This window comes from Ceratosolen solmsi, unplaced genomic scaffold, assembly GCF_000503995.2.
Source record: "Ceratosolen solmsi marchali unplaced genomic scaffold, CerSol_1.0 scaffold25, whole genome shotgun sequence".
Taxonomy (NCBI): Eukaryota; Metazoa; Arthropoda; class Insecta; order Hymenoptera; family Agaonidae; genus Ceratosolen; species Ceratosolen solmsi.
The window spans coordinates 470,035-482,997 of NW_011948444.1; the positions used below are offsets into that span (position 1 = coordinate 470,035).

General features: G+C 30.8%; 5 protein-coding genes across 5 annotated transcripts in view; 2 read left to right on the forward strand and 3 right to left on the reverse strand.

The window, feature by feature from the left end:
* LOC105366001 (uncharacterized) overlaps positions 1-3,854 on the forward strand; it is a 46,464-nt gene extending 42,610 nt beyond the window's left edge. The window contains exons 3-5 of the mRNA XM_011504304.1: positions 3,253-3,444; positions 3,532-3,716; positions 3,816-3,854. Of these exons, the coding sequence (XP_011502606.1) occupies positions 3,253-3,444; positions 3,532-3,716; positions 3,816-3,833 (395 nt within the window). The 3' untranslated portion in view covers positions 3,834-3,854. The remainder of the gene's footprint in view (positions 1-3,252; positions 3,445-3,531; positions 3,717-3,815) is intronic.
* A 48-nt stretch (positions 3,855-3,902) lies between these two features.
* RpS29 (ribosomal protein S29) lies at positions 3,903-5,044 on the reverse strand. Its single transcript, XM_011504307.1, has 3 exons — positions 4,881-5,044; positions 4,353-4,452; positions 3,903-4,051 (listed from the first exon to the last, which is right to left on the reverse strand). The coding sequence occupies exons 1-3, from the start codon at positions 4,940-4,942 to the stop codon at positions 4,043-4,045; spliced, it is 171 nt and encodes a 56-aa protein (XP_011502609.1). The 5' UTR covers positions 4,943-5,044; the 3' UTR covers positions 3,903-4,042.
* Positions 5,045-5,733: 689 nt separating this feature from the next.
* TTLL15 (tubulin tyrosine ligase-like 15) lies at positions 5,734-8,566 on the forward strand. Its single transcript, XM_011504308.1, has 4 exons — positions 5,734-6,127; positions 6,727-7,907; positions 8,088-8,292; positions 8,374-8,566. The coding sequence occupies exons 1-4, from the start codon at positions 6,092-6,094 to the stop codon at positions 8,470-8,472; spliced, it is 1,521 nt and encodes a 506-aa protein (XP_011502610.1). The 5' UTR covers positions 5,734-6,091; the 3' UTR covers positions 8,473-8,566.
* Positions 8,567-9,744: 1,178 nt separating this feature from the next.
* On the reverse strand, positions 9,745-10,636 carry LOC105366008 (tRNA-specific adenosine deaminase 2). Its single transcript, XM_011504309.1, has one exon. It carries the CDS (start codon positions 10,555-10,557, stop codon positions 10,045-10,047), a length of 513 nt encoding a protein of 170 aa, XP_011502611.1. The 5' UTR covers positions 10,558-10,636; the 3' UTR covers positions 9,745-10,044.
* A 26-nt stretch (positions 10,637-10,662) lies between these two features.
* Positions 10,663-12,560, reverse strand: Smug (Single-strand-selective monofunctional uracil-DNA glycosylase). The gene is made up of 4 exons (XM_011504310.1): positions 12,360-12,560; positions 11,168-11,841; positions 10,957-11,106; positions 10,663-10,846 (listed from the first exon to the last, which is right to left on the reverse strand). The coding sequence occupies exons 2-4, from the start codon at positions 11,813-11,815 to the stop codon at positions 10,736-10,738; spliced, it is 909 nt and encodes a 302-aa protein (XP_011502612.1). The 5' UTR covers positions 11,816-11,841; positions 12,360-12,560; the 3' UTR covers positions 10,663-10,735.
* Positions 12,561-12,963: the final 403 nt, after the last annotated feature.

Genomic DNA, 12,963 nt, shown 5'->3' on the forward strand with positions numbered 1-12,963 from the left:
TCGAATATTTTTCTATACTTAAATTAAGTTATATTTAATATACATATATAATTAGACTATACATAATTTATAAAAAAAATCTAATATAAAAAAGAACATATATGATATTATTAATTTAAAATATAAACATAAAAATGATAAGATAAATGAAGAAACGATACAAAATTTTTAGTTTAGATAATCGTTTCAGTAATGAGCAAAAACATTTATGAAATTATATTTACAGCCGTACTATTATTATTTATATTTAACTTATAATCAATATTAGGAAAAATATATCACCCTAACGAACAATCATAAATCTATCGTTGATCGCTAATAACTTTTTTCACAAATTTATTATGCTCATTTACATGAAATAATATACTTTTACATTTTTATTTATGACAATTCATCTGAAAATCTCTACATTTAATAAAATTATACGATGATCTAAAAATTTTTTAATTTTTTAATCAGTAAATGTGGATTTGATTATTTATAAATTTTAAAGAGTCAGTATATTATCAAAATGTTTTTGATAAAAATTTAGAGAAATGTCTCGTTAAAAATATCATTCAATGCATAATTTATTTGGACTTTAAATCATTATTTTAATGATGAAAAGACTTTTGTCATATCCATTAAGATTGTCAATATTTAGAATCATAAATTTCGATTTTATAAAATAATTCTCACTTATATTTAATTATTTACCAATTCAATATTTCAAACAAACAATTAATACTTGAAATTTTTTTTTCTTCGAATTTTACGAACATAATTTACAGATTAATGGGCAATAAATGAAAAATTACACCACAGTTTCGTCTTTAAATCGTTGGCGGTATATGATACGTATAATAAACATAACGATGTTCTTCCTTGGGGCATTTGAACCAATAACTCAATGTACGTTGAGATAATTCTACAATGCTCATCATGCTGAGTATGGATGGAGTTGCGCACTTATCATTTTGTTATTTTATTTTTAATACGTTCACTTAGTTTACATGAAAGACTTTAGAAGAAAATAAATAGCCGTCGACTAGGTAGTATCAAACATCATAAGTTGCATATCGATATGCAAATGATTTTCAAGATGTAAATAAACCATTATAGTCCAAATATGCTAAAGAGCTTGTAAAAAATTCAGTAATTGATGCCATATAAGTTAATAAAGAAATATACTCATCGTCCTATTAAACAATGACAATATAATGCCGTAAATCACACTAGCCATGATAAGCATATAATAGAAGGTTAATCATGATAATTTCCTTATCTGGAAGAATGGAAAAGGGGCCTGTATAGTGAAAAGGGAAAATGTCGAGCTCGATCGAATAAGCCAGCGGTAATTCCGGTAAATTCGAGAGCTGTCGCGAAAATGACAACAACATCGAGAAATCGTTCGCGAATGTAATAATCATGGCTCTCGCACCTTGTTACTGGCTCCGATCGATTACTATGCAGTCATCCTCCCACTGCCTCCGACCTCCCACCCCCTCCCATCGCCCTCACCATCCGGCCTCTTCCGCTACCAACAAATACCATCCGCTCATGGAAATAGGAAAATTTCGTGCAATGATTTTACGACCGTTATAATGGTATCATACGCGCGCAGGCCTACATGCATTCAATGTGCAAAACCCGTTCTCTCGCGTCACCTTTCAAATTCACTACTTCAAGGTGATGGTGCGAGAGGCGCAAACAGGACTGGTTCCATGCTTCTCTCTCTCTCTCTCTCTCTCTCCCTTCCGCCTTACATCGCGCTTCCTACTCTCTCTCTCTCTCTCTCTCTCTCTCTCTCTCTCAACATTCGCAAATGTACGTACAGACCTTCTTGAAATGCAAGCGAAACTCGTTCTGCAAAACATTGACTGATCCTAGTCCTCGTCGCACAACTTTACAATGAAAATTTGACACTTGCTGACACGTCGTATTTACTTTATATATTTTATCGCTGTGACTGCGATTTTTTGATTATTTATTAAAGTTGTTGTAGGAGAAGGGCGAATTTATTGTAAACGATGAAGACAAGAAAGTGGAATATTATCACTTAATTAGCGATTTGTGCATATTTACACATAGAAACTAATAAAATAATTGATAAAATGTCGCTAGTCAAATGTAATTTACCTGTGCGAATAAATATATTCGCGGTGATGTGTCTGCGATTGTTCAAAAAAAAAAAATTCAAATATTGATAAATAATAGATGATTATCGGACTAGGTTTTTTCCTCGTAATTCTTGTACAATTGCACAAATGCACCATTACAATTCCTTACGCGCATTATTTAAATGGCCATATTGCTTTATATTATTGCAATCCATATATTGTAAAAGTAGTAAAAAACAAAAAAAAATCTTTATCTCATAAAAATATCGATATATTTGTCAGTATGCGTTAAAGAGAGAGACGCGTTCTCGTTTACCAATAAACTCGTTAAAAATAACATGAATAAAATAAATGCTTGATTCGCCAATAATTCTTGCATCGATTCATAATACAATAACCCTCAATTTTTTTTGGTGCTTACATATTTAATCTTGAGTATCTCGTTGAGGAGTGACGACGAGAGCGCCACCATCGGAGGTTTACAATAAGATAAAAAAAATGAAAGCTAATTCGAACAAACGTAAGATGTGCGTTTACGTACAGAAAGTAGCGTTTATATTCCTTTGAAATGCATATTCTCATAATTGTACGTCTCAGTGTGCAAAAATTATAAAGGATTCCATGGCAATGGAGCACGCACGTAAATGTGTCGATAATGTGATTGTCGCGACGATCACGGCAACCGTTTTCTAACATTTGAAACCATTCCAACTTTGCAAGTGAACGCAATTAACATAAATGTTAAAATAAATAACAAACAAAATGTCCTCGCTAAAATTGAGTTTAACTAAGGCTCCTATAAAAGTCGAACGTGCTTGAATTTAATTTTCACGTTAAAACAGCTAGTGCTTCCATCTGCTGGTCATTGCTTAATTGGACACGAGATCTTTTCTAGGCAAGTTTTTAAAAATGTATTAGTCGGCACAAAACTATATGTCCTTTGATGTAGAATTGTTTTTTTTTGTTTTCACAATCAATCGATCGAATTAATGAACACATATGCAAAATTCTTATTTCAGTAATAATTACGCTCTGTCATTGCATTACGCAAACGGCACTTGATTATCAATGAGCTTTACCGCTATACGGTATTTTATATGATTTAACCTATTATTGATTGCGCTAAAATCGTAAGAAAATTTTTTTATTTTAGATATCTTAGGAATTCAACGAAAATGCCCTTCATTCACATTTCCCGAAAGATTGCCTATACAAAGATGCTCGAAAGATGCAGACTGCGAAGGATTAAATCGAATTTGTTGTCCCGATAAAAGTGATAGAAATTTATACTGTAGAATAGCAGCTCCAATATGGTCGGAATTGCCTTTACCAAATAATCTTAGTTGTACGCACAAATTCATTATCTTCCCACCAAAATATGTAAGTAAAAGCTTTGACTTTCAATAATTTATATATTTATCTTCTTCTTCAGCTTTAAAGTCTTTAGTTGGATACGTACAATGCCAACCAGCGCCACCAGCTGTTCTCGATGTATTTACACATCCTTGTAATACAACAATAGATTGCTTTCCAAATTTATGTTGTCAAGAAGGTTCAAAAAAAATTTGCAGACCACCAAAAAGATCGATCTTAACATTAGCTATTCAAGCAACTTCTGTAAATTAAATTGACAATCTTTCAATTATTTCTTATTCTTTTATATTACATGCGTATAAATATATATATATATATATATATTTTATTTTTTTTATGCAGCGGTTAATTAAGGGATAAGAAGAAGAAAGGAACGTGAACAGTATTGGACATTATCTGGACATAGTCCAAAATTCAACCAACAAATAATCCAATATTTTTAAAGGTTTTACTGATTTCTTGAGATACACATTCAAGACATCCCTACCAATGTAAAAATCTACTTAAACATCAATAAGAATGTGAAATCCATTTATTTCACAAAATCAGATCAGCCTACTTTTCAGCATTTAATCCAACTAGAAAGAAACAAATTATGAATCCATAATTATTATAAATTGAAATTGTAAGAATAATAATTTATTTTTGTGTCTTTACTAATTTGGTTGCTTATTTAACGATAGCAACAATGAAATAACGTAAGCTTTGTCAAATCTACAGATTGCAGACAACAAAACTGTGGAATCTTACCAATTTATCAATATTTAAACACAGGTATAATTTATTTATATGAAATTCATAGTTTGGCTTCGTTTTCAAGAATTCATAAACATTATTTCATTGTTAATATCGATGGTCGACGAATGTTTTTATCCGTACCTTCTTAAATCCTATATCAGCGGCATATTCCCTGAAGCATTGGCGGCAAATGTTCAGTCCGTATTTCCGGATGAGTCCGTGTCTGTTGGCGCATGCACGGCTAAAATAAATAAAAACGAATAATATATTAATAACGCTACCCGAGTTGAATTATAATATAATATACAAAACGTATTCGTGGATACAGAATGGTTTTCCGTATAAGTACACATCGTCTTATCAACTGCCAACTTTTCTTACCAAATGTTGAGGTTATATCGCGTACAGATGGTATTTTAAGATTACTTAAGACTTTAAAAATACTTAAGATTATTCTAAATGTACATTACGATTGCCTTCAAGTGACTTACAAACATTTACTTTACACAACAAGACTTGATTTTACCCTTTGTCTTCCTGTTACAAAATTATAAAAATTTTGATAAACGTGTTTACGCGACGAAATGAAAATGTGTCTGAATGCATCATCGTGCAAATTTAATTAAGTCGAATACTTTTTTCCAAAATGAAAAATACACTATTATTTACCAAGATCGTGATCCTTGGCCGTATTTGCGTGGATGCGAGTACCAAATATTAGGGAAACCCATATTAGATGAAAATTGAGCACTTGGGAAACTTAAGAAAAGCGAGCAGCTAGAACACGAGATAAAGGAAATGTTAATCTGCACAAATGGCTGTTGCGGAAGTTAGTAGAGGGCGGTTCAATCGTTATAGGAAAATTTGAAATTTTAAAAACAGGTAGGATGTAATTGGGAATCATTTTGTTGAGTTTTATAATTTTATAATAGCGGAAAATATCGATTAGATATTTCATTCAATTTAACGGTATTTTGAGTTCGCTATTATCGAATAGAAATTCTCGTGACGATAAACATAATAATAGAAGTAAAAGAAAAGAAAAAAAATAAAAGCGAAAATAGCTATTAAAAATTAAGAAATTCGAAGAAATGATTAAAAAGCCTAACTTAAGTATAATATATTTATAAGACTGTTGAATTTATTTATAATGCTTTTAAAGGCTTTTCAAGGGCAATTAATATAAGCACTCGGATTAAATCGTTGCACATTTTAAATTATCGTTATCATATGACTTTATAATTCGAGCACTGATTATTATTATGTTAATGATTTCAATGGCAATGGTATGCTTACTTATTCTATTTGTCTTTTAATATTAATTTTGGTTATTGTTATTGTTGTTGCTGTTGTTGTTGTAAATCGTCATCTGTAAACATGCCATTTCATTTGGCAATCCTATGAAGAAAAAAAAGCAAACAAAATACTTAAATACATTTGGGATTTTTCGATAACGAAGTATTTCGCAAAATTATTAGAAAATCGTTTTAGCGAAACATTACGAATGTTTGTATATTACAAATCCGTGCACACTTGTGCGTAAGCTTAAAGGTTATAAGTGTTGAAGAATCCGATTGACTCGGGGTAATATAAAGGCAACGAAAACCAAGCTGGCAAGAAGTTGTCTGGTGGGGAAACAGGTTTTCCTCCCGGTTAACTCCTTGTACAAGAGGCGAAGAACTAACATGTGGCGGGGATGAAGCGGACAACGGTACTTTTTTCTTTACTCCGGCACAGTCGAGACAATGTAGGAATATAATTTTTATACACGCTTTACACGCTTACAATACGATGCTATCGAAGGGAAGAGCAGACAGATTGGAATGAGAATCGTCGCGATAAAAACTTTCTGGGCCTCGCGGTTGCTTTAAACAATCACAATGAAAGAAGAGCGGAGCAATGTAAACGGGAGAAAGGTAAGGGTTTCATTTTTAAATAAATCATTAATGACAGTAATTTCAAAAATGATAATAGACATGTACAAGTCAATGATTACTTTAAACATTGTTAAACGCGCTGTCATTGGCTTAGGGACCTATTATTATGTATCGGTCAGCGCTTGATATTTATCCTATTGTGTACATTTTCAATGCGGATTTTCCGATGCGGCATGCATGCCAATTCATAATGCATATTCAAAATTAAAAATGGCCGATCAATATGGCCGAGTAATTTGAATGAATAATATTACTAATTACTATTACTAATTACGTGCACACGAACCGGGACGTAATAGTTGATATTTTTCATGTTGGTAATATCAAGAAAAATATATTCCTTTTTGTCCGCGTAATCGAATTTTTTCACGTTGTTAAAGTACAGTTAATCGATATCCGTTATGTCACAACATTTAAAACCATATAATGTGATCTATATTATATTTTCTGTCGTTGTTATTATTGTTCTTATTATTGTTGTAGTGATGGTGGTAGTAGTAGTAGTAGTAGTAGTAGTAGTAGTGTTGTTGTTGTTGTTGTTGTTTATTTGTTTTTATATAAATTTCTTTGGATTTTAGAGCGATGTTGGATTAAAAGCAAAAGTTCTCGACACCAAAGTTAAAGTATTAGCAAAGATATTCTTCTTCGCAATAGTGGCGCCCGCATTTCTCTATACGCTCTTTTTCTTATTTTTGCATTATCAGTCTAATTTAATAAAAATCCAAGTAAAGGAAATCACCACGAAAGAAAAACGACCGACTTACTGGGTATATGCCAAGGAGCCCAGTACCGGCTATTTGAAACACGTATTTGCGGTGCTGGATAGACTCGGATTTAAACGTGGAAATAATGAATCAGATTGGGACTTACTTTGGGCACACGACTATCCTTTTAGGACATTATATTCTTCGTTAAGTAATTTAAGGATTCATCAAAGAGTTAATCATTTTCCTGGATGTGGCTACATCACTAACAAAGTCGATCTTTCAACGACGGAAGGGCAATTTCTCCCAAGAGCCTACAAAATTCCAGAAAATCGCAATGAACTATTGCAATACTTGAAGGAGCACCCTGATAAGATTTTTGTGCAGAAATCAAACGCCCATAGAGGTATAAAAATACAGAAAATACACGATTTAAATTTGACGGCGGATGGTTCGTTTGTGCAAGAATTCATAGAGAATCCGTTTTTGGTTGACGGATATAAATTCGATATTGGAATTTATACGGTTATAAGCTCCATCGATCCACTAAGGATATATGCCTATAAAGGAGATATACTCTTTCGTTTTTGTCCAGTTAAGTATTATCCCTTCGATCCCGAAGTGATTGATAAGTACGTCGTCGGGGATGATTACTTGCCGATCTGGAATGTGCCTTCGCTTAAAAATTACTATAAAAATCTGGGATTTTCCATGAAAGAGTCTTTTGACTCTTACGTTCGTTTACAAGGAAAGGATCCTCAGAAGATGTGGAATAATTGTTTCGAAGCAATTAGAAGTGTCGTTCTTCAAAAGGAGTATCAAATGCGTCAAATTCTTAAACGCTTTAAGGGGGGTACCAATTTCTTTGAATTGGTCAGATTCGATTTCATGATCGATGAAAATCTTAATGTATTCATGATGGAGGCGAATATGTCGCCAAATTTATCTTCCGCGCATTATCCACCGAATCAACTGCTGTACGAACAAGTTCTATATAATTTATTCGCTTTAATAGGAGTGGGACAGCGTGTGCGAAAAGATTCTTTAAAAATAAGGTAAATATCACTTTCAATAGTTATTCTTCCATTGAATTATTGTAATATCTAAAAAAAACCATGCAAAATTAATGTAAAACTTAAACATTATCAAATAAATTCATCGTAACAAGTAATTCTCATCTTACCAATGTACTTATTTATAATAAACATTTCATAAAAAAATATAACATTTTTCAGAAATTCTGAAGAAGAAGATATGATAATAGCTGATAAAAATTTAGTTGTTTTGCCGGAAATCTGCTCAAACTGCGACGATTGCTTTAGAATAGAATGCCAATTATGCAAACAATGCTTCACCGAAGAAATAAGGCATACTTTATCACAAAGTTATTGGGAGCATAATAACAAAATGGATTATTTGAGAATTTTTCCACCGCCCATAGTATGTAAATTACGTTTATTTTAATTTTTACAGATTTGATCAAATTAAAAGATAGATGAGAAACTTTTTTTCTTTCAACAGACGCAAAATATGATTTTGAAAGATTATTCCCTGAAGAATCAGTTATTAATTCGATGGTATCAAGGAAAGTGCGAACTTGATCCAACGTGGTGTAAATAAAATTGAAAAAACTTATTATGTCGAGAGTGCTTGTGCAATTTTAATATTTATTGATATGATGCGCGAAAATTTTTTTGTATGTTTTCGACTATTATTTCGCTTCGAGTTAAGTTATCCATTTAGTTTAAGAAGTTTTATACAAATCTTGACAAGTTGTTATCATCATAAGCTCTAATATTCTGAGGCCATGTAAACAATTACCTTTAAATAGTAAATATTAATATAATTAATTATTAGTAATGAAATAAAAAAAACTTTTTTTTGTTGTTGTTGTTGTTGAAAACATATTTATAGAAAATACTTTATATAAAACGTGCTGCTTTCATTTAGGAAAATTTTGTAAATATATCCAATTATATCTTATTTTAAAGATTTATCGTAAATAACTGTATATGTACATTGTAATTTGAAACATACATATATATATATATATATATATATATATATATATATATATTTTGTACAATATACACATTCGCGTTGATAATCTAATATTTTGAATTAATTCCATTATTTTTCATAATTTTTGAAATTTTAAGAAAATGTTAATTATTTTGTATTTTAAAAAGTATTAATATTATAATGTTAGATAAGTTTTAAAAAATATTTTAATTTTGTTTTTATTTAAAATTTTTATAATTTTGTAAATTGCATATGTAAAATTATATAACACGAATACATGTATTATCAATAATAACTTTATAACGGCTTTAATTTGAAGAAAATGCATTATTGGTACATATGTTTCTTGAACATAATAGTATGAGGCATTAAGGATAAATAAAGCAATTCTATAATTTATTGATAATTTAATTTCATTTATGTTATAAAATGTTTGGAAACATGCTCGGATAATTAATTACGAATTGGTGTTGTTGATTTATCGTAGAAACAGTTGTGCAATGATTACAGACTAGAAATTTTTAACTCGATAGATATTATATATCGTTTTAGAAACTCCATTGTTTCTAACACAATATAACGTCTACATTTATTAATAGCAGTTTTTTCACGTATACTTCTGACGTTTGAAATGACTTTGAAAATTTAGTTCGTTGAAAGAAATGAAGAAAACAGTTAATAACACCTTATTATCTACTAAAAAGCTAATGTAAAAGTCTTCATAGATTTTACATTAATATTGTAAATATAACTTGATTTATTATTCAATTTACAAAATGTACATACATCGAAACATTATAAAATCTTTTATAAAATATAAAATTAAAAAAGGATTATAACTTAAATAAGAAGGAGTCTTATATAGCTCGATTACATTTATATAATAAAGATATTGATGGGAGTAACAATTTATTAAGAAGAAATATCTTGGACTCTTTTAACAGTATCATTCTTGAATTGTAATTTGTTAAAGTAGCATATACAAAAAATTATAAGTAATCACATTTTATATGAATTACAATATTGCCCCTATTGATAATGAGCGCAAATTTAAATGCAAATATAACTTGAAGCATTTCTTATCATTTAATCACAACTCATGTATATTCTTACTATAGTTAAATAGTAAAATCAATTTTCACCTCAACTTATGCTTTTTTTAACAAATTATTATTCGTTATTGTCCACTTTCTTCTTGCGCCCTTTCTTTGCTTCTGGTGCATTCGGATTCGTACCCTTATAAAAGTCTTTAAGTAATTGCATTGCTTCGTTTCCTTTAACATTACCTACTACATTTATTTTAGTTTCGTAAACTTTAGATACCTCAAAAACGCTCTTACAACCTCCAAATCTATCATTGGCACAGCCATATATTATACTACGAATTTGCAGCTGATGAAGCGCTGCAGCACACATTATGCATGGTTCTACAGTCACTACAACGTCGATGTTTTTAAAAACTTCCTTATAATTATAATTGTTTTCCTGGCAGTAGACTAGTATATCATCGATACAATTTAGTTCGGCATGTCGAGTGGCATTTCGAGTCTCATTCACAGTATTACTGCCAGTCGCAATAATTTTATTTTCATATATAAATAAACAACCAACAGGAACTTCACCCTTCTTTAATGATTCCTCTGCCTTCTCTAAAGCTTTATCCATCCATTCAACAACATTCATTTTCAAACTTACATTCGCATAAAATGTAAAAAAAAAAATGTTATAACAAATATAATATTGTAACTTATTTATACTTTCTATAAATATCAAAATAAAATTTAAAGGAAAAATGAGATCTTTTTGAATAAAAATACTCAGAAATTGTAATATTTATCCTATGTTAATAGACAAAATACGATTAATTTGAAAAGTATTCCATCAAGTTGTATTCTCTAAGTTTGAGTTTAGCTTTCTCGTTCCAATTTTCATTCCCCACTGATCTTGGACTTGGATGAGGAATGCACAATACCTTTAATTTGACAAAAACATATTATTATTAATTCTGACTTTTGCTTGTCAATGTTGTGTGTGTGTGTTTTCTTTCTTTCTTTTTTTTTTATTTAATAAGTTAGATACAACCTTTATAGGAAGACCCGTTGTTTTGACTACAGTTTGAGCTCTTTTCTCGGCAAACCTTCCAACACCCAATATAATCTCCACTTTAAGTAACTTTAATACGGCTATTAAAGTTTCATCGCAAGCTGCATACAAAGTATACTGTTCGGGACCCTAGAAATAAAGATAACAATCCATTAATTACATATTTACAATCCAAAATTAAATATATTGCCTTTAATTCTGCGGGAGTGATGTTTCGACCTCCAGCATCCATCAAAGCAATTGGGCAGTAATTGTGCAAAAATGCATGTCTAAAAAATTTTTCAGGATCTTCGTGACATAGTTCTCGAAATAGATTCCAAAATCTTCGTCCACTAATTTCACTACGAGTACAATTAAACCCTGTTATCAGTCTATCAGCTTGTTCTCGAATTGGTTTACCAATATTACCACTGATCTTTAACCAATCTCTCACAATATTTACTTCGCCAAATGGTACCCCTGTTTGGGACATACCCCACGGACCAGGATTCATACCAAGAAACAGGATTTTTTTTGTCGAACGGCAATATTTAGTTACATACATTGCGTGAACTTGAAATGCATATTCGATAGGATTATATACGTATTCGACAGGAAAGTTAAAATTGATATATCTAAGTTTCTGCGAAAGTGCACATTCGGACGCTAGAATTCTGTCAGAGATACTAATTATTTGAGGCGGGACTTTAGGGACGACAAAAATGTCACTGTCATTAAGTTTGTTTGAGCGCAGTAATTCTGTCTCTTCTCTTTTATGCTCATTTGCTGGAGTTTTCTTTGTACTTAAGTCTAATGGTACATCATCATATTCCATTCTAGCTCTTTTTGAAATTTCCATAATTTTATTTAGAATTTACAATTTTCCTGTTAATGAAAAATTTCTTGTCATTACCTATATTAAAATTCTGTCATTATAATGATTGCGCTACTGTAAAAAGTAAGCTTAATTTTTGCAATGAAAAAAGAACAAAAGCAGTTAAATCATCATTGTTATTGATTTTTTAATACCAATACATACAAGTAGCGAATTTCTATAGCATTTAATGCGCAAGAACGTTAATTTTTTTTTATTCTACTTTTGCCTGAATCGTGTTTATCCTTTCAATTAGAGCGAAAATCCAATGCCAGAGAGAGAGAGAGAGAGAGAGAGAGAGAGAGAGATAGGTAAAGAGATAAAGGGATAGAGAGATAGATAGATAGATAGATAGAGAGAGAGAGAGAGAGAGAGAGAGAGAGAGTAAAATAAATTTTGTCACGCAATGTAAATTATATTCTGCATTTAGTTTTTAAAGGGGCTTAACTTGCGTTAACTCGCTAAAGGTAATGCAGGTATACTGAATACAAACAAAAAACGCTAAACATAATACATAAATATTACTTACTAAATGCCACAACAAGGTATTCGTCAGAAAAACTCAATTCAATAATCTAAGTTTTAAAATATCGAAGCTTCGCCGCAGTCCATAACTGCAAGATGATGAGAATGGAGAAGATCCACAAAAAATCCTGCGGAATTCACTATCTCTCTGAAACTGACACTGCTACCATTTTTGAAACCTAGCGTAAGACAACATTTATGTAAGGTTAGGTCACCGGCGGAACGGGCGTTTATCACCATAGTGTTTTTATCTGTACTTTGCATTTGTATTTATCAGAGGTTTTTGCGTCAATGGTGACAGGGCATCTAGAGATGATGATTGTAATCGTTGATTCGTGCCTGCGATTTTTTAGAGGAATGCCATATTTTATAAGTTTTCATTCTCTCGTATTCTCTTGTGATATTCACGGTGACGCCTGACTCCGTGAATTTGGTATCCATACTTCTTTAATGAAAAAACCAATTGGATAAATAATTCAAAATTTGCATTTAGAATATTTGCGATGCATTTTGCAAATGTATTATTAATGATATATAATTTGAAATTTTTTTCATCTAATGACGTTATCAACTTATATAATATCAAATAACAATTACATCTATAAGAA